The sequence below is a fragment of the Andrena cerasifolii genome, chromosome 4 (assembly GCF_050908995.1).
Source record: "Andrena cerasifolii isolate SP2316 chromosome 4, iyAndCera1_principal, whole genome shotgun sequence".
NCBI classification, from domain to species: domain Eukaryota; kingdom Metazoa; phylum Arthropoda; class Insecta; order Hymenoptera; family Andrenidae; genus Andrena; species Andrena cerasifolii.
Genome location: NC_135121.1, coordinates 10,415,921 through 10,442,208, shown reverse-complemented (window position 1 = coordinate 10,442,208; position 26,288 = coordinate 10,415,921). Strand labels below are relative to the sequence as shown.

The 26,288-nt window shown below is 48.1% G+C and overlaps 1 protein-coding gene across 6 annotated transcripts in view; it reads left to right on the top strand.

Annotated features, from left to right (window-relative positions):
* Positions 1-25,962, top strand: part of LOC143367653 (uncharacterized) — a 29,550-nt gene extending 3,588 nt beyond the window's left edge. The window contains exons 1-6 of one of the 6 annotated variants that reach the window (XM_076809708.1): positions 12,266-12,908; positions 15,830-16,688; positions 22,164-22,325; positions 23,633-23,891; positions 24,928-25,221; positions 25,610-25,962. In XM_076809708.1, the coding sequence (XP_076665823.1) occupies positions 16,182-16,688; positions 22,164-22,325; positions 23,633-23,891; positions 24,928-25,221; positions 25,610-25,824 (1,437 nt within the window). In that variant the 5' untranslated portion in view covers positions 12,266-12,908; positions 15,830-16,181 and the 3' untranslated portion in view covers positions 25,825-25,962. The other 5 variants (XM_076809707.1, XM_076809706.1, XM_076809711.1 and 2 more) reach the window with 5 other exon arrangements.
* Positions 25,963-26,288: the final 326 nt, after the last annotated feature.

The following is a 26,288-nucleotide window of genomic DNA, read 5'->3' as shown; positions in this document are numbered from 1 at the left end:
CAGCGCTTCCCGCTTGCAATCTGATCAAGCAGACGAACCCATGCCGGTAGACGCGTCCACCACGCGCCACCAATCCCGACTATTATCCCAGACGGCTGTTGGGTAACGTTGCGGGTGGGATTTGCATAACCGGGAACACTGCCTGCAATCCTCCATCCCTCAATTTGCTAGACAATTGGAGTGATGCGCGCTGAAAGCGAGCGCGGCAGCCGCGTAAACACGAACCGCGCGCTTCTATTACCTAACACATTTCTCGCGGGGGAGCGAACGGTTACGGTTGCGTCTGGATGGATAATTTTAGGCGATCACCAATTTGTTTATATAGGCACTGCTGCGAGCAAGAACTTGCAGCGAGGTATTTCTGATGTTCGCGGGCAGTTTGCGAGTAATGGGGGAGGTTTTGCTCGCGAGGAGCGAATATGGAACCGGGGCCGTTTGCGGCGATTCACCAAGCTGGCCACGGAAACGTTTCGTGTTCGATTGAGCCTCTGCTTTATTAGGGGAGGCCGGGGCAAAGTGGGACGAAAAATGTTTGAAGTCGAATACAATTTTTCCCTTTTAATAAAAATGTGTGAAAATAGATTTATAATATAATTTGAACATTACTGTTGATAATTGACGAATATACTTAAAATAAACTTAAAGTATATTAAAATTCAACTTGAAAAGAAAATGCAAAATCATATATGGGGTAAAGTGAGCTACTCTCTGGGGTAAAGTGAGCAGAAATAAAATACGTGTTTTAATGAAGGATGTAATTATAAAATCAACTTTATTAGAACTTTTAAACTATTTAAACTATTTTTTTTCTAAATATATTTCATTAATACAAGCTTAATGTTAATAATTCGTACTTAGTAACTTTGTACTTTGTGTTACTAACCTAAACTCATTTTTTTCTTATACATTGAAAATAATTATTTGCGAGGACGCTGGAACCACCACGTCGCGTGGTTTTCCAGGTAGCTGACAGGTTATATTATTGCGCACATCACTCGCGCATCTTGTCTTTGCAGCTCAGTTTACCCCGGTCACTTTGCCCCGAATGTGTACTCAGTGGAAAATTAATTATTTAATAATGTTAGGATTAATGTTTTCTCAAACGCGTGTACATGTATGTTTATAAGCTTGTTATAAACACGCAGAAAAAAAATGGAGTTAAAATAACACATTTAAGAATCATTTATCCAAAAAGCTAAATTGAAAAAAAAAACAAAGTCTCTAAAACTTGATTTTTAATTTTTTTTTTTAGGGATTAATATCTGAAATATTCCCATGCTAAAATCCACCGCCGAACCTTCAAACTGTTTCCCAGTGCTGGGCGGTATTCCATTTTTCGATACCTGAACGTATTACATACATTTATTACGTCACCGAAATTTGTAAATACATTCTATTGTTAAAGAATAAATTAAGGAAGCTCATTTTACCCCGGGGTTCACTCTGCCCCGGTCTCCCGCGATGGCTTAGTGGCGGAGGTTGCCGCGCGTGTGCAGATTAATTGCAATTTCCGACGCCCCGCGACAGAAGCGTGGCCAAGAGCGTGACGAATGAAAGCTGGCCAGCTTCTGTAAATATCGGCTTTTTCGGCCGGTTACTTAACGGGACAGGGACAGACACGTCGATCCGCTTTATCAGCGGACACATCGTGCAAATAGACGGCCCAGCGATATCGAGCGACGTGCGCGGGATCAAACGGTGGTTAAAACGATCCTCCGTGGGAACAAAGAGAGGCGAACAATGTAACTCTTGCTATATACTGCGGAGATAATAACCGAGCTATCTGGGATTAATATCTCAAATATTCCCATGCTAAAATCCACCGGCGAACCTTCAAAGTGTTTCCCAGTGCTGGGCGGTATTCCCGCAACCGTGTTCGCTGATAACATCGCTTCCCTAAACTAACACCTCGATTTCGCTGTAAAATTAACAGTGGAAAGGTTGATCGATGGATCGCTGGAATGATCGATACCCGACGCGTGGATGGAGATAAATCATCGATTAACAGTAGAGCGGCTCGACGACGATGCATTTAAATTACCGGACTTAACGAGAAACTGTAATATTGAAGAGCAGAGGTTTTTCCAATCATCCTACGATAACTGCCTGGCTGTTTTCATTGCAACCGCTGCGGTTAGGACCTCCGTCGCGTTTATTTAGGAGACGCAAAGTCAGCGGGTGTTTCAGTGGCTCGATAAACGCCGGGAACCGCGGAAGAGTCGTAGGCCAGAGGAACGCGCGAAATATCTAATTAAGGAGGCTGTCTCTCCCCAGGGGAAGTTTCCCCGATATTGGATCCGCGAAGTGAGCCAAGTATTTGTCACCTAGACTCCGCTCGACTATCGGGCACAGATAAAACTATTCAGCTGCGGTCAGAGGGGCTGTCGACGCGACTGTTGGCGGTCCCGATGATTTGTCTTCGAGCGATGCTGGCAGCCGAGCTGCGGGAAAGACCGGCGGACTTGTTTATCGACGATACTCCCGCGGAAAACTGTCACGGAGGATCCTTTCAGCCCCTCGCGAGTCTCCGAAAATTATGTCGGGGAGAATAAATTTGCTCGTCGCGTCTTATCGAGTCGAACAAACATCGACGGGAATAAGCAGATTTGCCTCTCAGGCTCCGCGAGACTGTTCGCTCCACCTTCGATTCGATAGGAATCTGGATAAGCCGGTCCCCCTCGTTGTTCGGAACTCAACGTGGCGAATGAAAGGATTCGCTGAGATATTCGTCGCGTCACCTATTTGCTCAGCAGTCGCGTTTCGCGTTGGATAAATACCATTATCGGGAAGAAATATGGGAAACTGATACGGCACGCTAGTGTCTGGGTACAATTTGCTCGAGAAACTCTTCTTTCTTCTCAAATATATTTGTCCGTTTCTAGGGTAAACAGAGTCTACCTCCTTCCAGCTTTTATTCTGATTCCCCGTTTGGATCTGAGATCGAATACATGGCTGTTAGAATAATTCTCTGCTCTGCAGTTAGAGGCAAGCGAGTGCCATTCCACGCGCAGAACGGCGGACAGGTTTATCTCGCAAGGATTGTCCACTTCCTCCCTCTGTGCAGCTCGATTTACCCGATTGCTCGGTGAAAGGCAGAAAACGGCACTCGATATCGGCGCCGATAAATAATCCGCGTCCGGTGGAAAAAGAGATCGTCACGGTCTTGGCTACAGGCTGCTCGTGTATTAGAATTCATCCTTTCGATCACAACTGTCCAATGAATCGGACAATCGACTCGGCAAATGGAGAAACCCAGTCATGGCGTGCGACTATTTACCGTCCCATGTAACGTTCAGAATTTCCCGCGCCCGCGTAGGTTGAACGCGATGGCAAGTATCGCCAGATTTGATTCCACGTGAAAACCCGCTTGCTCCTGACGCGACTTTGAACGTCGATGGAGCGAGCCAATGTGCTTGACTAATATTGGGGTTAACGGCTCTGTTATCGCGTTTCCGTACAATGTATTGTGGGAGTCATACTTCGCTGCCAAAAATATTATACTCTTGACCTGGGAGCGCTAGAAACCTGCTCCAATTGAGCAGCCAGATTGCCGTAGCGTTTGAAGAATCGGAGATTTCGAGGGGGCGATTTAGTGGGTGCTCTGTTCAAGTGGAACAACCGGGGGACAAATTCTACGCGGTCTGATTAGTCTACGCACCTGCGAAGCGAATTAGGAGTGACGAATCTTCTGAAATTTCAAGGTTCAACTTGCAGAATCGAATCTGCACGTTTCCAAAGGCAATCCTGTCAACGTTGAACCCTCATAGTTCTTCTGAGAGATAAATTTCCTGGACGGAACGGAACGCTGAGTCCTGCTGATGCGGAGAACCCAAAGTTTCTGTTCCGATTCGTCTGGCATCTGTTTCGATAGTATTTCACTGTGCAGCGTGTTTCCAATCCGTGCCACGGGGACGGAAAGTGCTACAGGCGAGGGACAATGCGATGGAGATATTTCGCTAACGCGTAAGTTACACTGGCTCCGACCGGCGTGCAAATGTTTGGCCGCGAATTTTATTGCGGATGATAAATACCCACAGTACGTTGTGTCAAGCGTTTAGCCATTTTACTACTATTTGTTGAACTGCAGCAAACGAGCAAGGATCTCGGTGCTCTTTCACTCGTTTTCGCAGTGTTTATATCCCCCGCGCTGGATCCTTGGCTACGCGTTCGCTCGCCATGGATCAGCCAGCTGTTTGAATTTATTGTGCAACGTGGAAGAGGGCAATTGTCGAAAATTTCCAGATTATACCGGCGGTCTCTGAATTGAAAAGAATTCCTCGTGCCAACGCTTCGAACTTGTCTTCTACATAATTTATCACCGAACAGAGCTGTATACTCTACATCTTTTTAAATAAGTCACAGGGCCTAAAGCGATTATTCCAGGAATAGCATTCAGGATGAAAGAAAGACAAAAAGAATCCCGTGGCCACGCGACGCAAATACTCCTTCTCTATCCTGCATTCATACGCAAATGGTTCTGAATATTTCTGTACGCGTATAAAGCTACTATTTCTTCTCACATCAGAGGGAGGATCAACTTGTACGTCACTGATCCAGAAGCCAGCTACCTTGCATACGAAAACCAGATCCTACCGTACACCGAGCACGAAATTCTACAACATTCGCCGTACACCCCTCGGATTCCCCGATACAAACTTCGCGAAGGAACCGTGTCTCCTTCGACAGACCACAGCGGAATTCTACAGTAATACCATCCAAGCCGCGGGTCTGAAAGTCTGCTGAGTGGAACCACCCTAAAAGGGAAGACCGCGAAAGGCAGCTACGGCGCGTGTTCTCAGGTGGGACGGCTGGTGATAGACGCGGTCGCCACTGAAAATAGAACGTAATTGCGACTAGGCATTGTGTGGCAACGCGTGTCGGTGGTAAGTTCGCTCGAAGGCCGTACGTAAAACGCGAGCCACGGAATGCAGATAGTACGCAGCTGCATTTGCATTGCAGTTCTGCCCGTCGCAGCGTTTCCGCGTGGCGAGCGCGGCCAGCTGATCCCGCGGCACGCGGTCACGCAGGATTGATCGAGCCCCCTGCAAGCCTCTCGTATCGATTCCACCCTCTGCTGTACTTGACTTTGTTCCTCTAGAAACAAACGAATCGAATGCTACCTGCGCCTCGAGCATTCCTTCGAACGTTGCCGGTCGGTCAGTCGCTCTGCCCACCGAGATCGTCGAGCATCCGTGCCCGACTAGTCTTAAGTTTTTTACAAGAGTACCTTAAACCCTTTCGCTCGATCGATTCACGCTTGAGTGGGCTGTTCCTGGGTAAGAAGTTGTTGGTTCGATACTGCGAGGCTGTGGAATTCGAGTAGACTAGTGGTCTGCGTAGGGGAATGCAGAGAAGTTTGGGTGATTCGTTGATTGCGGGGATGTTTCTTATTAGTGAGGGTGAGAAGAGGGTGTTTGTAGGGATTGCAAAATTACCGACTTTTTCAATTACCGGTAATTCGGTGAAATTTTTAATCAAAACCGGTTTACCGATAATTTACCGGTAGTTTTTAAGGTATTGAAAGTATAAGAGTAAACATTACAAAAAAAAACTTTTTTTTAACTCTAATCGAGCATTATGAAAAATATATGGAAATAAAACTATTCTGAACATAAAATATAAAATAATATAACACAAAATAGGTATATTTGTATAACTATTGACCACGAAAACTATGAAAAGAATCTTAACTTACATACATAATTAAATATTTTTTACTTAACAATTCTTTTTATCAAATAAGCACGCAAAAACATACCTAATTCGTCTAAACTTTGGTCTCCTGATCGCTACCTAATTTTTGTACAAAATAATCCAGCCACTATAATATGCCATTCATAGTATATATTTTCTCCTTACTTTTTCTACTTGAAAATACGTTCATTTTTTCATGACTGATTCAGATTCGTAGTTTTCTTTTGGATCAGAGTTGGTTCTTCACGAGATACTTCGGTTTTCGTCTTTATTAGTAATTGAAGTGTTTTTTTATTGATACCGTAGTAGATGTCGATGGAATTAATGATAAAAATTTGGCAAATTACCGGTAAAAATTTTAGGGTATTTCTCACGATTTACCGGTAAACCGGTTTACCGGTATTGCAACCCCTAGGTGTCTGGGTTTTGTCATCCAAGCATTGTAGTATTTATTTTCTTGCCTTTCTTCCACTGGGTTCGATAGTTATGAAAATACCATCTTCGAGGTGCACCCTCCTGTGCCCTAGGTTGCTATCAGATGTTTCGCTTCTCATCCACGTGTTTTTTCGCCCCCCGGAGAATGACGAAGCACGCCCGGGTGGAAGCCACTGATAATTTTGGAAGCGTAACCTTGGGAATGCCTCTGACGTGTTTTTGCACTGACAAGGGAGGATCTACGTACCTCTGCAAGAAGTAGCTCACTGTAGATCGCCTTCGAGATGGTTCTTAGGAGCTCCTCCGGCTGAACTTCTTTGCCGTATCTAATGATCGATTGTGAGGCGTTCTCAGACGTTCACAGATGGCGAATATTAACCCGAGGTAGGCTCAAACGTTCGAGGGGTTTCCGTCCAAAGTATCGTCCACGAGGGGATTACAGTTGAGCGAGTAGAACTGGCTCGTACGTGGCCAGACAAACAGTCCTACGCTAGTTCTTCCTTTCTGATATTGCTTTCGGCTTCTTCGCTTTCCCGTTTTAACACGGTGGCTGTCGAAGGCACGTGGAAAGCGTCCTTCACTCTTTACATCGAAAGTGCCTTCTCGATACGCAGATTCAAGGGGATTCGCTCGCACTTTACAGATGGCGTTTTGCAAATCGTGCGATGCAGGGGTAATGTGTCGCGCAGGGCTGTGCTTTCCGCGCGGAGTAGCGTGAAAGCGAACTCGAGGCTCGTGTGCATCGGGAAATCGATGAATACTTGAACTTGCTGCAAGTTCCGCAACATTGGTGCTGTATCGAGAGTCACGCGGAACGAATTGCAGCTCGCGCACGCGAAGGGTAACTTTCAGTGTTGTCATCCGCATTCGTGCATGATGAACTTTTATGAAGGGGCATTTAAAAAGGTAGACTGGTAATCGAAGGCTAATCACACTATGCAGCAATTAAGATGGAATTAATCGAAATTTCATTTTGTATAATTCGTCAAACTTCTCCAAGGGAATTCGTTCGATTTCTCGCTTTGCATATCGAGAAACGATTAAACAAAAAAAGAGAACACAGGGGCTGCATTAAGGGTGCATTGATCTCTTTAGAAGGTTATTCCACACACGTGACGAAATCCATGGACGAGAAAGACATTGAACCGCGTACTTGAACTTCCGGGTTCAAGTTCAACGCTCCCGTTCTACTTTATCGTGGACAACTTAGCTGAAACTTGGATGCTCCACGCGATTGCATACTGGGGACCGGTTAAGACGATTCTTGGATGCCATTTTCGAGTCACTCGAGGCGGACGTTGCCACGAAACGTCGGTGCTAGAAATTTGTACACCGCCTTCGAAGTTATACTTGAATTGGAGTGCACATCGTAAACGCTGCAATTGGGGAGGTGAGCCGTGTCTTCCACTTGGAAATAGAGAAGAGCGTAAGGAGACGTTACATTCCTGAAATTTCCTTCCGCTTGCAATTGTATACCGAGCAGACGATTAATACATTCATGTCCCCGGTCCTCTCCACCTAACTTCTTCGACAAACGCAGCTACGCAGCTGCAAAGTGCAAGCCGCGCTCATGGCAGGCCAGAGTTTTCGTCGAGTTTACGCCGATCGCTTAGAATATTCCAGTATCGGTGCAAGGTGAATGTTCGAAGAATGAACGTTCCGGAGTAACTTGAAACTTCCTAAGCGAGCCCCGCAAGAGCGATGCCCTCGAATGGATCAAGCATAAGCAGGCGCGCTCGCGCATAATCCAGAAAACAGAGCGGCAAGATTTGTCAAGAAAACCCGTGCCCGAGAGAAAATGTAGAGCACGGGGCCATTAAGGAGATTAACGAAGTCGTTTCGTAGCGACGAGCCGCCTAGATCGCGAGCCATCGATCGCCGTGACATTGCAAGATCGGCGCGACGCTCTTTGATTTCTGCGCTGAATTTACGCCCGGAGCTCGTCGTTCCGCGGCGTGGGCCACCTTGAGGTATTCATAGTTTTGTCGTACCGCCAGCGCGCCGTTAAATACGCGCGATAGCTTCGGACCCGAAGCGAGTGCCAAGAATAAATATCGCTCGTTGTATCGGCGTTGTGAATAATGCCGATCGGCCGAGCTTCGTCTCTCCTTCGCCGCGCGCAACAGCCCCGTTTCGTTCTAGATCCGCGGCGCGCTTCTTGCCGTGTCGCTCGGCGGAAAAACGTCGGTGAGAAGTTGGCGGTCGTTCGCAAACAAGTTAATTGGGTATTTCGTTGCAAGGCAAACGAACGATCGCCTCGGATGAAAAAGTAGCTGCTTGTAGAACGGCAGCTGCGAGGAGCGCGGCGGCAAAACGTGTTCGAGGCTGTTTTGTCGGCGAGGAGCAAGGGCTCGTTAGACGCTCGCAGTAGAATATGCCCGCCAGTCGGACGAGTAGCGCGAACTGAAACTTCTCCGGCGAGATGATGCTTGAGTTTGTTTCTGAATGGGAGACTAATCAAACCGGCTGGTACTCCTTTCATTTCGGCCGCTTTCCTCTTCTATTATTTTAGGCGCACGGACAGGGAGGAGCGTGATACGGAACGCGCTTGAAACTGGGAGGATCGAAGTTAAGGGGTTGTTACATTCGTGCTCGCTAAGAGATTGATAGAATCTTCGGTGCACTTGAATGCGGGGTGACTGAAGGGTTCAAAGGTAAAGTAAATTTAGCCGTCAGGGGCTTGAAGGGTAGGCTACAGAGGGTGAGTTCTCCCGAGGTGGTCGGGCGATTAGAGTGATACGCAAAGTGGTTGTAGGATGGGTCTGATCATCGAAGCTCCGATGGCAGCTAACAAGGAACACTATTCAATTGATGATGGAATGGCGCAGATTTTTCTTTTATATAGATCGAAAGTATATGTCACAAAGGTCACAGAAATGTAAACTAAAGATGCTCGCAAAAGCTGGTCTGACCTTGAAAAATCGACGAAGGTGGAACCGGGGAAAGAAGGAAAATGAGGGAAAGAGAACGACAAATCCGTGCGTTGAAATTTAATTATCTCTATTATATGAAAATATATTATAGTAAATGTATGTATATTAAATGTAGATAGTAATTAGAAAAAAATATTATTATTATTATTATTATTATTATTATTATTATTATATACGGGAAAAAACCCTTTAGAGTACATAATGTAGAGGTGAATACAAGTAAGATTAAAACCATCCGCGAACTACAAAACAATAAAACGCTACAGCGAGGTTGAAAGATTATACTAAGGGTTGTTCAAACAATTGATTCCGAAATGAATTTTGAGAAGTAGAGAACAAATATATATCCACAAGGCACTGATTGACCTCCTCCATGGCACGGTTTATGGGGTCAGCAGTATAGTGGTGATATTCCGGTATCTTTGGCTTAAAGAGGGGTCTCAGACGCAATGACCGTACAGGGGCCTGAAAACGTAACGATGCAACGAGCTCGTGACAATTAATCTGGCCGTGAATAACCCTATACAGGAACATCAGGTCGGAAAAGACCTGATAATAAATGATAACACTAATGAAATCACAACAGTGGGTAATATTAACCATTACATTTATGATAATCTTGTCGACAAGAAGGTTTAACAAAATGATCGAAGCAATAATAAATTTCACAGGGACTGCAACGAGCGAACACTGATTCTTTCGTACCTTCATCAACGAGACAGTCTAAACATGTCACTGACATCATTAGTATTATCATTTATTACCATTAACTTTTTCTAATTATTAATCTATCATTAATGAATTTATCAATCATTTACTATAATGTATTTTCATATAATAGAGATATTTAAATCTGAACAAACAGATTTGTCGTTCTCTTTCCCTCATTTTTCTTTTACCCCTGTTCCACATTTGTTAATTTTTCAAGGTCAGACCAGCTGTTGGGAGCACCTTTAATTTACATTTTTGTGACCTTTGTGACATATACTGTCGATCTATATAAAGAAATCTGCGTGATTCCATCATCAATTGAATAGCGTTCCTTGCAAGTGGATGGTTCCATCAGAACGAAATTCGCTGTGGTTAGTAAAGAGTGCTGTAAAATTCTTTCCGCCCTATCTTCCCAATCGACGTCGCAGAAATGAATTAAAGGCCACCCAGGCTTCATCCGTCACGTTTTATCAGGAGGGAAAGTTGTGCCAAGTTGGCGACGGGATCGCCGGTTCCACCGAGTGCGGGGAACGACGACCGATTTCTTTTCGCGTTTCCCTTGCCGCTAGCAATGCTCGTTGACCCGCGAACAAAGATGGGAGCGAACTAGCCGCTGCCAGAAATGTCCGTGGGCGTGAATTTTGGCGAGATCGTTGGAAACGAGCCGCGGAACATCGACGGCCAGCTTTTTATTTCCATTCGGCGGGTGTCGCGCGTTCTGAATCATGGTGACGGCTCTGTCGCCGTAAATTTCGCCGGCGGTTTTTCGGCGATGATTGCCGAATTCGGAGGAGCCTGCGTGGAACAGGGGAGCCCCTAGGTTTCGTTCAAAAATACACTACACCGAAGGCTAAGGAAATCCTAAAAGAAACATCCTTCTACGGGATGAATCACTTGAAACTCGGCGACCTCACAGTCTAGTAATACTAAGTAGCTCCTTGATTTTTTGCTCCGCAATTGAAGGTATCGCGACCAAGAAACTCCGAGGTCGGATAGCTATACCGTTTCCTCAGATTACGAGTGGAATAAGCGCGATAAGTTGCCCGGATCTACCAGCGACGGCAATTTTTCACGCCTTCGCTGCACACCGCCGTGATACTTCTCCAATTTTAACGGCCGATAACCGAGCCACTCGAGCCTCGCGCGGTATAACAGCGTTAAAATGTGAAGCGCCTAGCCGCCGGGTGCACTTCCGCGAGCGCTCTTAACGAAACCGTACACCGTGTCCCGAGTTTCCTCTTACATTCGAAAACAAATTTGCATCCTCGCGAAAGTCCGCCCGCCCTCGGAAGCTCCGTCGTTCCCTCCCGCAACTTATCGACTCGTTATCGCGATACGAAGACGGATAACACCCGCGCCGTAAATCCCCGAGGCCTCATCGAGCACTTACTCGGGACTTTCGGGAATTAATATTCTTCCCGTGCGAAGCAACGTTCGCTTCGTGTACCTTCGAGCTGTGGATTCGTTACGACCCAAGGAGAAGGGCAGAGTGTCCTCGTCGCGCGGTACTTTCGATACTTGGCGACTCCCTGCGATAAGAAACACTAAATACTGGCTACTCCTCCTGGGTCGGAAACACGGATCCCCAACACAGAATATGCGATCTCTCGAACAGGTATCGTGCAAACATTGATTTTTTTGCCGATCCCCTCTCTAGTTTTAAGCAGAACGTTCAGAAAGCCTTGGCTCTTGATGGCATTATTTAGAGTAACCCAGACCTACACTCCAGACCTACGTCTGACCGGCACGCCGAACTGTTTATACTCCTTATAAATATATTTTCACTTGTTTTTTGCTGATTCGAACACGGTGTTTGTTCCTATATTGTCTGTGCAAATTACTGTACTGCACGTACTTGTTGTAATGGGCTTGTCCCGTAAAATAAATATTATTATTAAATGCATGTGCGATTAAAATTAGAAGGATTGAGATACACTGCAGCGAGATCGTGGTTTGTTGTTGATAGATTAAGAGCAATAACCCCGGGAGTGATTTCCTCCGAGAGGTAATAGGGTTACAGGATTACAAGCTTAACCCAGGCTTGACGCTCTGAACGGCGCGATAATTCGCAGTGCAATGCTAAAGAACGTAATCCTCTCCTACAGAGATCGCCGCTTTTTTTTCAGCAGCGACGAAAAACAAGTTCTAATAATATACGCGGCAAGGTTGGTTAATTTTCCAACGTGGCATGGGTCCAAGGAATTACTTGACTTTACCTTTGGCCGATGAAACGATATGAGTTTTCAAGATTGATCGTGACTAGCGGTCTATCATTATTCCCTTCGAAGTCTTAATAAACCACCTACTCGAGCCAAACTTGTAGCCACAAAGCCCTGATCCGAACCTAGGCCACTCGGAGCCCCTTGTATTCCTCGATAGCCAAAGAAACGCAGGAAAACACTCGCGCAACAGGCCCCGGGGCGTCGCTCCCCCGCGTGTCTGCGTGCACCCCAGGTATTCAGGGTCCTGGCATGCGTCGCGACGTCTCGTGCAGGCCAGCCAGTGCCAATCGGTCGCTCGAAAAGAGCGCCGCGGTTTTTGGTCACCGATCCACCCGCGTGCAACGTGACCGCGCCGACCGCGACTAATATCTCCGAGTCGCCCTTAATTCTCCAGCGATTCGTTCGGTGAAACGCAGAAGAATTCGCGGCCGAGCACGCAAGGTCCGCCAGGTGGTGGCCCGGAGGAGTCGGTCGGGGGCGGGTTGGCCGAAGCGGGCGAGGGCGAGGGCCTGGTCAGCGTCGCGACGCCTCGTGCACGCTCAGTGCGAGGCTGTCTGGTGGCGGAGCAACCCTCACTTTCGCCGTGACAGAGGGAAGCGCGCGGTGGCCGTGATCCATCGATCTAATCCGCGCGGCGATCGACGGTGTTCCCCGGACGCGGCAGAGGAAGAGGGAAGTCGCAGACGGGGTGGCGGAGGGTCCGCGGAGATAACGAGCCTCGTCCACGGCCACGGCCTTCGCGATAGCGACACACATCGAACCCGTGAATATTTCAAACATCGTATCGATCTAGCGCATAGCGGAGCACGTGCGCCTCGCGACCGTGGTCCCCGCTGTCAGTGATAAGGACGCATCGGCACAGCCCGCCCCGTTTATCGCGCCCATCGACTGTGCAACACGCAGGATACACCAGGTACCCCGTTCAGGACACGTTCAAGTCCCTATCACTGTCAATGCGCCACCGTCGGCCCCCCCGGAACGCGACTGTGACGTCCTGTTCAATGTTCCTTGTCCGTTTTGTGAATTTTGTGAATCGTGGCGTGAATTGTGCTGGGACAGAGAACGGTGCTCCCCCCCCACCTGCCACTGGGGACGTTGTTCCTGTGTACCCGTCCCATCCTCCCGCGAGTCCCGGAAGCTTCAGCTTCAGCTTTCGCCGTGCTCCAACTGGTTGTAACGCGGGAGTTCGCTTTCCCGTTTCTTCCCGACTGACAATGACCGTTCCCGTATCGATCGGCGAACGCGGTTACGATCACGGGGTTTTCCGCTTCGACGGACGTTCCTCCGGTAGACGTAGAGCTAACAACCCCTTTCCTCACGCGGGACTGGGTTAACGGTGTCTTGATTGTGTAACAGGTTCGGCTCACAGATTCTGTTCGCTCCTCACCCCTGTCCGTCGCTTGCTGTCTGCTTCCCCTGTGAAAGTCCACTGTGTGCGCAGCCCGATGCCTGTTCGTTTCGAGCCGGAGGGGAAACGTCGCGGTTTTTTGTCCCCGAGGCGGTCGCGACACCCGCTTAACGTTCGCATCGCCACGCGGTTTTCCCTCGCAAATCATTCCCCGAGCGCGATTACCGTCGCGCACGGGGGAAAGCTGAACGGTTGCCAGTGGAACAGTCGGAAACTTGTCGAATTCGGTGGGCAGAGGACGGTGTTCTTGATTGGCGCTCGTTAATTCAGCCCTTGTCCCCGCGAGGCGTCGCGTTCCAGCTATACTTTCGTTTCGCGTCGGCTAGGTACACAGCGAAACGGAGTGTGAACGCGCGAGCGACACCCCTGCCTCCTAGTTGTTGCACTTGCGTTGCCATCGACGTTGCATACGAATGATCTTCCTCCCCTTGGCCAAGGTGCATCCGATCCGAGAGAAAGAGAGAGTACGGGACTTTTTCTTGGGAAGAAGAATGTGGAAGTGCTGTCGTTGCGGCTGGGGCTCCGTCACTCTTCTTTCCTTGGGAAATTCAGGGTAACGAGTGGAGAACTTGGGGCTCTAGGGTGTTCTTGTGGGGATCGTCGATGAACGCTCGAACTTAGGTTAAAGGGACCCTTCCGGAGTCGTAGGCGAATCGTTACGAGTTTCGAATGCGATCGATCGTGATCGATTACTCTGCCGAGAAGTCCCGTAACTTCATTCCCGAAAAGCTTCCTTGGACCGGCCGTCAGTCCGGAGATCCCCAAGGTTTCGCGAAAAAAGAAACGTACCAAAATTCTGATTCGGACCCGGCGGGAATAATGCGATCCGGCGTGGCTTGTTCGCGTTTCACCAGCTGCGCCGTGAACACCGAACGTTGTCGTGACAAGACAGTCCTTGTGGCTGCGGCAGATCAATCGAGACTCTCGAGTATTAAAGTCAGTGTCGCTGGGTCGACTGAACAGTCCTCCCTGACGAGGAGACCAGGTTCCTGGTCGCTTTTAAACCGAGGTCCGAGACGTCTATTTACGCGTTGTTCCGTGCTCATCTCGCGAAATCGTCGCGATACAAGGAAAAGGCGGGACGCAGTTAGAATGTGACTGTATTTAAAAGGACTGGGCGGCCAGAGACTTCGGAAGACAAACGTGGCAAACGTGCACGGTTCCTCTGTACAGTTCGCAACTGTTCCAAGTTCAGTAGCGCGGTATCTTCCATTAACTCCGACAGCGTCGGCTCTTCTAATGCGTTTTGCGAAGCTACGGTTCAAACTTGAGTGGCTCTGATACTCTCAACGCTTCTCAGACGGTGTACAGACGCTTGGGAAGCTTACTACGCACAGCTCCTCGGAAAAACTTCCTCCTTGGAAACAGAGTGCAAGGAAGAAGCTACAAAGACATTGCGTGGAGAAGGAGTTCGAGAAGCTCCGATCCCGAAAGTCGGGGGGCACTAGCTGTCGTCGAGTTCGGGTGACGACGCGCAATCAGGCGTATCAATTGGACACGGTACTCGTAATTATAATCACGACAGAGAAGGATAGAGATCCTTGATTCCTGCGTGACACGCGATCCATCATTTCCCGCTCGACTAGACCGGCTGCAATTATAATTCCGGACCTTGAAGTCTCTGGCGAGCTAAATTGAGCGCGTCTATATCCTCTCTACGCTAGAGTCTAGCTGTGAAACTGAAACAGTGCCGGTTTCTTTCACCGCAAAGAAACTCGCACGGGGGAAACCGCCCGACGCGAAAATTCCCCGCAATACGGGACAATGGGGCATGAGACGGAGGGGTGTCGCGAAGGGGAAAAGGAGCTCGATCGAGGATCTAGTTGCGGCCATGGAATGCAGGGTTCGCTGGTTTGAATTAAACAGAAGCTAGCGTGCATAAACAGCCAGTAGGTATAATTGTGTTCCTTTCAACGACAAAGTTGCGCAACTGTTAGCGGTCGCGTCGATGGAAAAGTAGGGAGGAGCCTGTCTCGGTATGTACGTCGCTCCTCGCGGGTAATTCCGAAGAACGAGCAGAAGTGGCACGGGCGAAAGTTTACGCGCCACTCGCAGGGACACGGAAACGCCCGTTAAATCCCCGTTTCGAAAGTTTCCGCTGCAAGTAGGGGCGGTTGCGACGCTTCGCGCGATTCCCGAATAAATAATTCTGAATCTTCTAACGCCACCTTGATCCCTGGCGCGCCGGAAACTTAATCACCCCCTAACAAACGAGTGCACGAGTGTGCCAGGGAATCACGCCCGTTTAAACCACTCGTTAACCCCGCTGAGATCTCATTCCTGTCTAATACCGCTCGCCCCAAGGAAGCTGAGAAAGCGTTCCTCTGGACTCTAAAGAATCCATCCGGCTTTCCTACGAGTATGTGACAAAGGGTATTGACCGCAAGTGCAACAGTTACCATTCGACTGTTCCCATTCGAATGAAGCTCGACAGGCTGGGTTCGTTGGCCCGTCTAAAGACTCAGCACCATCGTCCCTGTATGAACGCTCTAGTGAATTAGCTGATCGAATGAAAAGCAATTATACAGTAATTGAAACGTATAAAGTCGCGGGGGACTGAGAAAGGGACACGCATAGGGGAGCTGCCTGTATAGGGACGCTTTCGTGATCGTCGAGCACCACCACCACCACCGCTGGTCGTTGCTTGTTCCACTCGCGTTCCGAGTCAGCGAAACAAAACCAAAAACAACCAAACCACGCGCCATACAACAACAACAAAAAAAAAAGAATACAATAACACTCTCGAAACGGTGACCGGCGGACAACTTAGTCATAGTCATGAATCTTATGTTCCGTAAGAACTTCAGCGGCGAGAAGGGACTCGGTGGTGGTGGAGGAGGAGGAGGAGGCGGAGGTGGATTGGAGGGTAGGACGGCCCTCGGCGGTACATACGGGGCAGGTGCTTTGGGGTACACGGGGACGCGGTTCGGCGTGGTGCGCGGCGCCGGCCAGACGGCCGTCGGGGCACGCGGACCGATTAGACGGAGCCGAGAGTTCGGCTACATCCCGTCGATGGCCGATCACGAGCACCAGGGCTTCGGGTACCGGACTCACCTGTTCCTCACGCCACCGTCAGGCGGTGCCCTGGGCTCGCCTCCCGAGGAGCCCACCGAGCGACTGGGGCCGCCACCCAGGAGGAACTCCGGGCCCCATGTGATCAAGTGGGGCGGCGGAGGAGGCAGTGGGGCAGGACAGGGCTCGGGGGCAGCGAACCAGGCGAGGAGGAAACTGCTGGGCCAGCAGAAGGATCCCTCTGAGCCAGCTACGCCTACTGCGTCTAGACAGGTACGTATGTATGGATGTCCTTGTTGTCTGTGGATGGTGCATGGTGGAGGATTGTGTTTGATTCTCTAGCTGGGTCATTCCACGCCAAATCGATCACTTTTCTCCCCCGATGTCTAGGATTTATTTTAAAGCGAACCGGGCTTAAACTTAGAAATCTGATTTTTATAAAAAAAGTCATTGGCAAAGAGTGGGTTAGTAAAGTTCTTCTGCAGGTATAAATTGCACTATTTAGACGAGTACAGGATCCATCGATATTGTTTTTAGACCTCATTGAAGTAATATGGCATGGTAACGGTGTGGTCAGTCGACCGTAGTAGTCCCCACTGCGTTGTTAATAGGAGCCGCACCACCCTGCAGATAGGGTTATTTTGTAGAAAAAACTTCAAGGAGTATGATAGTATTTTTTTCGGATTTTTAAAATTGAGACCTCGAGCCCGAATTTGCAAAATAAAAATTTGTTTATAATTTTCAATTTTGCAAAATTAATTTTTCGATGTGGAAAAAATTTATTCAGAAGGGTCAATCCTTCCACGTTAAAATGTCGTAAGAATCAACTAAATCCGACAAATAGTTTCCGAGATAAAAATTCAGAAGTACAACCCATTTTCACGAAAATAGGCAAAAATCGCAAAATTCAAGGCCCTGCATTTTTTAAACAGACTCGAAATCGACAAAATGATGACTTAAACCCTCCCTAATTCCACGAGGACTACAACATATTCAAGTTTAAAAAAAATTCGAGACTTCGAGGGAGAAAAGTGATCGATTTAGCGTGGAATGACCCAGCTTCCAGTTGTTGGTAGAAGGAAAGTGGCGATAATCGTAGAGATAAGTGGATTTGACGAGATTCGGGGTTGCCGAGGGTTTCCGAGCAGCTATTGTTAGTCGAGTGGGTGTCTCGTCTGAAGGAGCATAGGTTTTTAATAGCGGTAGAGTCTATTGCGGGTACACAGGGTGTTTCAGGGGAAATGGCAGTTAAAAGAAACGCAAGCAAAACCTGCTATCCACTCCGGGAGTAGTTAAGCTTCAGAAATACCCTGCACGGGTGTCGGGCTCGCACGCAGGCACAGCTTAACGAAATTAATACACAGAGGCAGCTCTGAGCAACGCGAAGAAGCATCTAGGTACGAACAAGACCCTCCCCATTCCTGCAGAGTTTGCAGACAGTGTTTACCAAGCCGAGAATGGTAAAATTAATCCCCGCTCTGCCTTGGGTCCACCTAAGAGGCGAACGGTATTGATGCACCCTGATCGCAACGTGCGGCCGTTCACTCCCGTCTAATCAGATGTTTCGGCTCAGGTGTCGTCCAATTAGGGGACGTGGACTGAATTTAATCAGTCACCAACTGCGAACAGCTACTATGCACGATCCTCCAATGTCGAAGATCCGAAGGACGCAAGAAGAATCGTGCACCCTATCGAATCTACCCGACAGCGACACTTAATGCACTTGCAACGTGTCAACGAAAAACACCAGCCCCTTTTTCTGCGATTACAGAGCGACGCGAATCCCGAATCCTTACAAAACGACTGCTCGCGGAACCGTTACAAATCCCATTTCGCCCTGCCCCCGCTGGGTATCGATGAACAGACATCCGCGATGGATCAGGGACACGATACGGTTATCGTGCCGGTCGCGATTAAAGCGTTCCCAGCTGGAGGCCGCAGCGGTCACGGAGGAGAGAGGGTACGTGGGTTGTTTTTTTTTTTTTCTTCACAAAAGGTCGAACGAGCAAGAGCCAGCGGTGGGAGGAAATACGCCGCAACTCATCCCCCACGTGCAAGTAACCCTGGCTATTGACTGGTGGCTACCTGAAACACGGCCGGCCTGGACGCGAGTCACTTGTGACGATATTTCAGCGGGAAGTGCACGCCTCCGGGGCCAGGATGCACGTACACGCGGACACGTAGCCGAGAAGGGACGAGTACCTATGAACACGGTATAGTTTCCGCGAGACGAGCAGGCGGGCGGAATTATGGAGGAAACGAGTGGCCGTGCACGGAACGGGCCGCATAAAGTTACACCTACGCCGGCCAGCCCGACCAGCACGCAAACTCGCTATCTTATTGCACGCCAAGGCGGATCTCGCGACGTTCAATAAATTTCCTGGCAGCCGACCGACTATGCCCGATATCCGCCGCTCATTGTGCCCATTCCGGACCCCCGACTCAGCCCGAATTCCTCCCTGGATCGCCGATACGAACCGCGTCCGGAGCGGATTTTTGGGAGTAGCTAGAGAGCAACCGCCTGAACCTGAAACTCGAAGATGGATCCTCAAGCTTATCTTTGTTAGTTGGAAGATACCCTGAGCTTTAGCCTTCGCGCTGGCAGCTACAAACGGGGGTAGCTTCTGGGGAATGGAGAAGACCCGCAAGGGTGTACTTTTGTAGAAGATGCGGGGCAATCAAAGAATCGAAGGGAAGAGACTCATGGGGACAGGTCACGGAAACGGGTCGCCTGATATCAATTTACGTTATTTACAAGGACGTTTAAGTTGAGAGCGGTATCCACTCCTCGAAGCGGAGGAGACTATATTCTGGATGTTTAATGGAACGGCGGATAGCAATAGCCAGCTGGAGAGCATCCTTTGTAGCAGTCGAGTGGGTGGAACTGGGAGTTTGAAGGGAGTAATCAAGGTCGTTCTGCGCCATTTCGCTGGCTAACGCGGTGCACAGCGAATGGGGTGTCTCTAACGTTGATTACAGAAATAAAAAGCGCCCCAACGCCCGAGAGACACCGGACGGACAACTGTATCGACTGCGGGGCGCAGATATCATTGCGATACATTCCCGTGCAGCAACAGTGTTAAAGTTTTACGGCTGCACTCGGGCGAATTCGAAAATTGTCGGCTAGAATGCCGCCACGGTGGAACGTAAAGTGACTTACCATCTGTCAGGTGGACTTTTACAGCACCTTCGGCAGGATGGAGGATATGTACAGGGTACGTACCAGGCTGCGGTGTATCTCGCCTCGGTTCCTCTCCGAATGTAAATGCGTATCTCCTCTCGAACGTGAAACGGGCTCGCGTAGCGAACAGGAAGCAACGGGATGCTCCACTGAAAAGTAAAAGGAGAGGACAGGCATTAGAATGGAAATTAGTTTGGATGTCACCGCGGAGGATCGAACTATCAAGTAACTAGAGAGCCTCGCGTGCAAGGTGTGCATCCTGTCATGGATATCATTCTGATATTTATCCTTGGCGGATATCCCTGGCCGCGATGCTGGCGAGTTTCAGAATCGAGTTTCCAAGAAGCACTGGATAGAGGAGCCCGAGACTAATAATTCCCAGGTACACACCGAGCTTGGGAATACGCGGCTGCTTGGCTTTCGAACGTCACAGGTTTTAACTTCTGCGTTTCAATCGCGCGTTGCATTGTTAGGAAACGTTTATCAATTGCCAGCGCACCTGCGTTCGAACGCATTACGAGCACCAAGGGCGAGACTCTATGAGCACCGGTTGCAGCGTACCTCGCAGGGGGTTTTCACGCGCTATTGCGCATCCGACAGAAGAAAAGTAAATAATTAAATTAGTAATAATAGTCGCGACTGAGCTCAGGATGAGAACTCCAGGTTTGTATACAATAGGAAATGGCTTTCGGTGCTTCCTTTGAATTGAAAGGAACGGTTCGCGCCGCGAAGAAGCTGCAACTTGGAATCAGATTCATCCCCTCGCGCTGGGCCCACCCCCAGCGAAGCTAAGACACGCTCAACTCCCTCTTGATCTCCGCGATCTTCACCGTCTGAAGCTCCTCGCGCCAACAGCGTCGAGAATGTCACGCCCCATGGTGTAACCCGCTCGAAAATGTCAGGAGGACGTTACAAGGCATTCGCATGTCGCCATAAATCACGGCACGTCACCCTCGAAATACCCCTGGCGCAGCAACAATGAAAGGAACCGCGTTAACCTACATCTAGAGAAGTCGGTGTCGACTTTAGAATTCACTTGTTACTCAGGGGTGCCGTTCGGCGGATACACGACCGTTAAAAATGCAACAGCCAAGGTTTCAGGCGGAAGCGTTGGTAAATACGAGTGGGATCAGCGGCGCACCACTTTCTGTTTACGATCAGCAGTAAACGAACGCTCGGCTACGTGTACGAAACTACCGCGCGGCATTACCGCAGGAAGCAGTTTCGGTTGCCGAGCAGCAGCGCGATAATTCGGCTGATCAACCGATTGATCATGTACTGGGACTTGGTTCTGAGGCACGCAGTTGCAAGTCGCAACGAGAAGTGATCACGGAGGGGCGGACGAATGTCGTGTGTGACTGCGATTCGGCTTCGCTGAGAGGATATTGAGATTTTTGGAGGGAAGTTTGTTTCAAGAGGACCAAGAGAAGATTTCTGGGGCTATCGATGTTTCATTTTAAACAGAAGCACGTTTATGTTTTGTAAAGGTGGATGAGGTTTTGTACTCTTGGATGATACCGTTAACCCGGCAGTGCACGTGTGAACTTTTGAAACACAATATCCACGTGCAGTGCTCATGGACCCCCAGTAAAAAGTAACATTGATTGACTACGATATAGAAAAATCTGTGTGTTTGCAACTCTTTATTAATACTCGAACAATATAGATCTAAACGAACATTAACATTACTCCATGGTACTTATTTTTTTTTCCTGTATACGGAATGCAAACAATGTATCTGGTAACTAGACTTACAAGGGAAGATCCCGAACCCGAAAATTCAAAGAATTCTGAAACTTTGTGGATATGTAGGGAATTCCCTCCTGATTGCAACGTAGTTTTTTTTGCTGAAATGTTTTTGCTAATAAATGTTAGAAGAACATTGCTCGCCGCGCAGATTAAGGTACGTTACAATGGGATCCAAAAGTTCTTCGATTGTCGAGGAGCACAGTTCCGCAATACAACAAAAATCAAATTGTATAGACAAAAATATGGATTATGCTGTTTCATAATTATTTAAACATTCTAGCTCAGATTTCACGTGAAACAACAAGTTTTAGAAAACATTAATATTTTTGTTTATAACTTTTTCTAATTGTTTAAACAATTGATAAAACTTTTACGATTTGATAAGTCTAATTAAAAGAAGTAACTTTTGTCTTTAAACTTTTTTCTATCACAGATTGCGTGTTACAAAATAAAATCGAAAAATAGCCGAATCTTCAGGGGTTAGTTTAACCCCCTTCAAGTGAAAATGGATAGCAAAAGAAAATTGCGTTGTATTCAGGAGAAAATCCCCTACATGTCCACAAAGTTTCAGAATCTTTTAAATTCTCCAGTTCGGGATCTTCCCTTGTGAGTGTCAACCCTATTGCTAAAGAGGCCTACTTAGTAGACCCTCACGCGCGCACTGCCGGGTGGAGTGCTTCGTCCCCAATGTAAAACACTTCCTCGCCAAGAATTGTTAGAATTTATATAGGATTTTGGGCTGACTTTTGAAAGAGGGGACTAATCGATCTTCTAAGTTAGCCAGAGTTAATTATCCTGTGTTGTATGGTGCCCCATAGGTCTCCTTCAGCGGGAACCGGGCATCCGGCGCGTACACGCCCCTCGTGGTTTCCGGAAACAGCCCACCGCGTGGCGAGCCAATCTCCCTGGCCACCCTGGACCGAGACTGTTTCATCATCCCCCTCGCGTCCCTCGAGCGGTTTTTACCGGCAGGAGTTCCGGTATGTGTGTCTAGTTTTGTACAAACTTCTATCAACTAACAAAAACTTCGTCGAAACCTAAGCTATCCAATGGCGAGGTGGTATGTAAAAACTTGCTCACCTAAGTTCGCGGACAGACGTCAGCAACATCCGTGTTTTGTAAACTACTGACTCGGTACCTAGTTACCAAGCCAGCAAGTACCTATATTCGAAATTTTGCGAACCAAAGGAATTAGATCGCAGAAGCGCGCGAATACCATTTTCACCCTCCACCATTTAGCAGCGTTCTCTGTGTTGCTGACCGGTATTTTATTACACGCCTGTTGTCATACGTCGTTCCGCGAACGTATATTTCACGATTCACGTCCGTCCGGGGTTAGAGACTTGCACACGGCGCGATGATCGATCAGCTGAGAGCGCTCTTTCGCAGCACCGCGAATCGGTCGGCGGATTTTGGGAGGTGGAATAATACGCGGTTCCCCGAAACGGTCCCCGTGACGATGATGCATCGCGTTGGCGTCTACGCGTCGGTCCGCGATATAACTCCACGGCCGACGACAATTATTTCGATTGGGACGGACTTTCGGACAGCCGCAGCGAAGTTACGTTAATCGGGAATACACCTGCTAAAACCAGAACGCTCGAGTTATTGGCCTTAGAGACCCGGTAACCGCGACGAACGGCGACCTTGCTGGCCCGGCCTCAAGCGCTTAAAAATAGATAAAAGCGTGGCCACCGAGGCGGTGCACAACAAACGCGGATCTAATGAATGACGTGCTAGCATACTGTGAGCGACGCGCGCGGTCACACGGGAAAATAAGTTTCACGAACAACCCGACGTACCGTAAACTGGGGGACAATTGGCAGGTTTTTGAAACATTTTGTTATATAATTTAAAAATTAACATGTTTGCATTTGCTTTGAGTATCCTATCATAACATTGCATCTTTTGTGATTGTACTACAAGTGTCAAAATGCATAAAATTTTTGTTCTTTTCCTACTTTATTTTATTTCTTACACCTTAATAGCATTAATAGCATTGCATATAAATAGCATTAACAGGTTAAATTTTACTAATCTGACGTAAAACAATATAATTCCGGGGTATGCCAATGTTGCCCCGTGCTGCCAATGTTCCCCCAGTTTACGGTAGCTATTAAATTCCCGTGGACGTTGGGACAGAACCTTGACCCTGATTCCTCAGAGAAACAGGCGCAGAGAAATTTAGCTACGGTTTCTTCGGCTAACCCGACGAGCTAACCACAGAACCGAATAGAAGCGGACATTGCGCATAGAGATTAATCGTCTATTTTCTTTCCAACCACAGCTTTATTCCGACTCGTTCCAGCACGCGCCCATAGCTGACAAGAAGCGGGCAGGAAGTCCCCTGTCGGTACTGGAGGTCGAGGACCCGAAGCAATGCGTCCTCGCGCATTTCATGACGCCCCTGGAGCCCCTGGATCCCGTAGTCGAATCTCCGGTTTCTCGTCCGTTGGTCTTGCAACGTGACACTGCCGCCGAATTGGTCGCCGAAATAGCGCCATCCGCCTCTCAGAGCATTCTGCTCACGAACATGGAGAAAAATGGTAATCCGACGACGCCTCGTAATAGATCAGTAGGTACAGCGTTCCTCAACCGGTGGTCTCCTGCCGGTCTGCCAAAAATTTTGCCGGAGTCATGTGGCCGCTACATTTAATAAAAATAAATAAATAAATTAAATTGTAACTTTATAACATTAGGTTTAATAAATAAAATACTACCTACATTGGTTTGTATTTCTATCTTAGCCGTCAGCTGGCTAATGTTTCTCCTATTTCTGCCTGTCCGCAGGTGTAACAAGGTTGACGAACGCTGGATTAGTAGATATTAACTAGGGTTTGTACAAATATCGACTTTTGAAAAAACCGGTTTTCGAATTTTCACAAAAAAATGTAATTAAAATAGAAAATAAATATTTGTATTTATTTTAAAATTTTTCAGTTTTTCAATATTTATGGAATTACAAAAATAAAACAAAATAAAATATATTTTATCTATACAAAACTGAATAAATGAACAAAATTAGAATAACTAAAATTCATACAAATCCGTAAAATTGTTGAGTTCATTTAATATTTGTGGATCCACAAAAATATAACAATAAAATACACTGTATATAAAACCAACTGGAAAAAAAACTAAAATAACTCAAATCAGTACAAAATATAAATTATAAATCTTTATTTCATTTAGTATTTTTCTTCCGAAAATATGAACTCATGAAGATTAGTTTTACAGTAAACTGTTACCTAACCTTTTTAATTAAACAATTAATTCATGTTTACATATTAATTCTAGCCTATAAAACCGTTCTTTTTTAAATTTAAAAACCAGTTTTCGAATTTGCTAAATTTACAACAAAAAACGGTTTTTAAAAACCGACAAACCCTGATACCAACGTCTGGCTCTGTACCCCGACTGAACGTTCTCCCCGTTGCGATACTAAACACTGGAGTCTCGAATGGCGCGGAACTGAATTAGATACTCCGTCTACCCTAGTCGAGCCTGCACGTCTTTCCACGGCGAATTAAATGTAACTGCCTAAGAACGACACGGTGAACCGTTGTTACGATTGAATTTCAGCGGATTTCCCGTTTATCACGTACTACCTGATAAACAAGCAGAACACGGACCCCGTGGACTTTTACAACGAGGTCCAATGCGCCGCCCTGAGGAAGTTCGATCCCCGCGACCTTCGTTACGCGGCCAGCCACACGTTGGACCTGTTCAACGAGGTAGCCACCATCGCCAGGCCGCCGTTGGAACCACCTGGCGTGAGGCCACCGATTCCGTCCACCGGCTACATCGTCTCGATCTTCAAGGTGTTCGAGGGCGACGACGGCCTCAAGTTCGAGCAGAACTGGCTCTACTGGACCGGTACTCTATTCGACACCCTTCTAACATAATTCCATCCACTCGTCCGCGCGGGGGCATTCAAGTGCCAGGGAGGGAAATCGATGGGTGGTGGCGCCAAGGATTGCGAGGTTACTCGGTATACCGTAGCCGGGATAGCTGGGTTGGGTTACAAGGGTTCGATCACAGCGTGAGTCATTGATTCGCGAAGAAGGCACGGGTGACCTTGAATTATACTTCTGCTCGATATCTAAACGTCCTTCACCTTTTTAGTATTCAATCCTCGGGATTCTAGAATCCTCCCAAAGCGTCGCTATTCGTACGGAAGGGCGGGTTACCCCGGATACATAAACTCGACCAGGCCACCTTCGAAGAACGACTCGATAGAACCGACCTGTTTCCTATCTTCCAGGTGCCCGCATGATATACCGATACCTGCCGAAATCGGTGGGCCTGAGACGCATCACGCTGCACAAATCCATGTCGCAGGGCGACAAGATGTACCTGCTCATCTGCGAGTGCTCGCAGCTGCAAGACAATCTATCAGCGGCGGCGATATTGCTGCCAGCACTGCGCGCCCGATTATGCGGATACACCGGCCTTTACAGGCCGTCGGTGTGCTTCTGATTCCCCAAGAAACGCGGGCGACGCGGCAACAATCCTGGCACACGCTCGGACCGGGCCACCTTATGAACCCTCCAACCGAGCAACGTGTTTCCTTTGAAACGTCGGGTGCCACCGGGGACGGGTTGCCAGTCGTTCGCCCGCGTTAAAGCAACCAACACGACCATACGCGCGCAGTGCCTGCGCGCCTGTTGACTAATAGCAACATCCTAGTCGATAAGGGTCTGAATAGCCTTGGCATGTACAAGGGAGGATCGCGTTCACCGGAGAGAAACGCACCGGAGGAAACACTGTTACGCGAAAAGGGAGTAATCTGTGTTTAGGGCTCGTTCCGCTCGATCGTAAGAGCCAGCAATGCCAGTGGCCCACCGGCGAACCGCGCGTTACGATCTTATCTTTTCCGGTTTTATAAAGTCACTTATTTTCTTACATCTCGCGTGTCATAACACGCCGCTTACGACTTTATC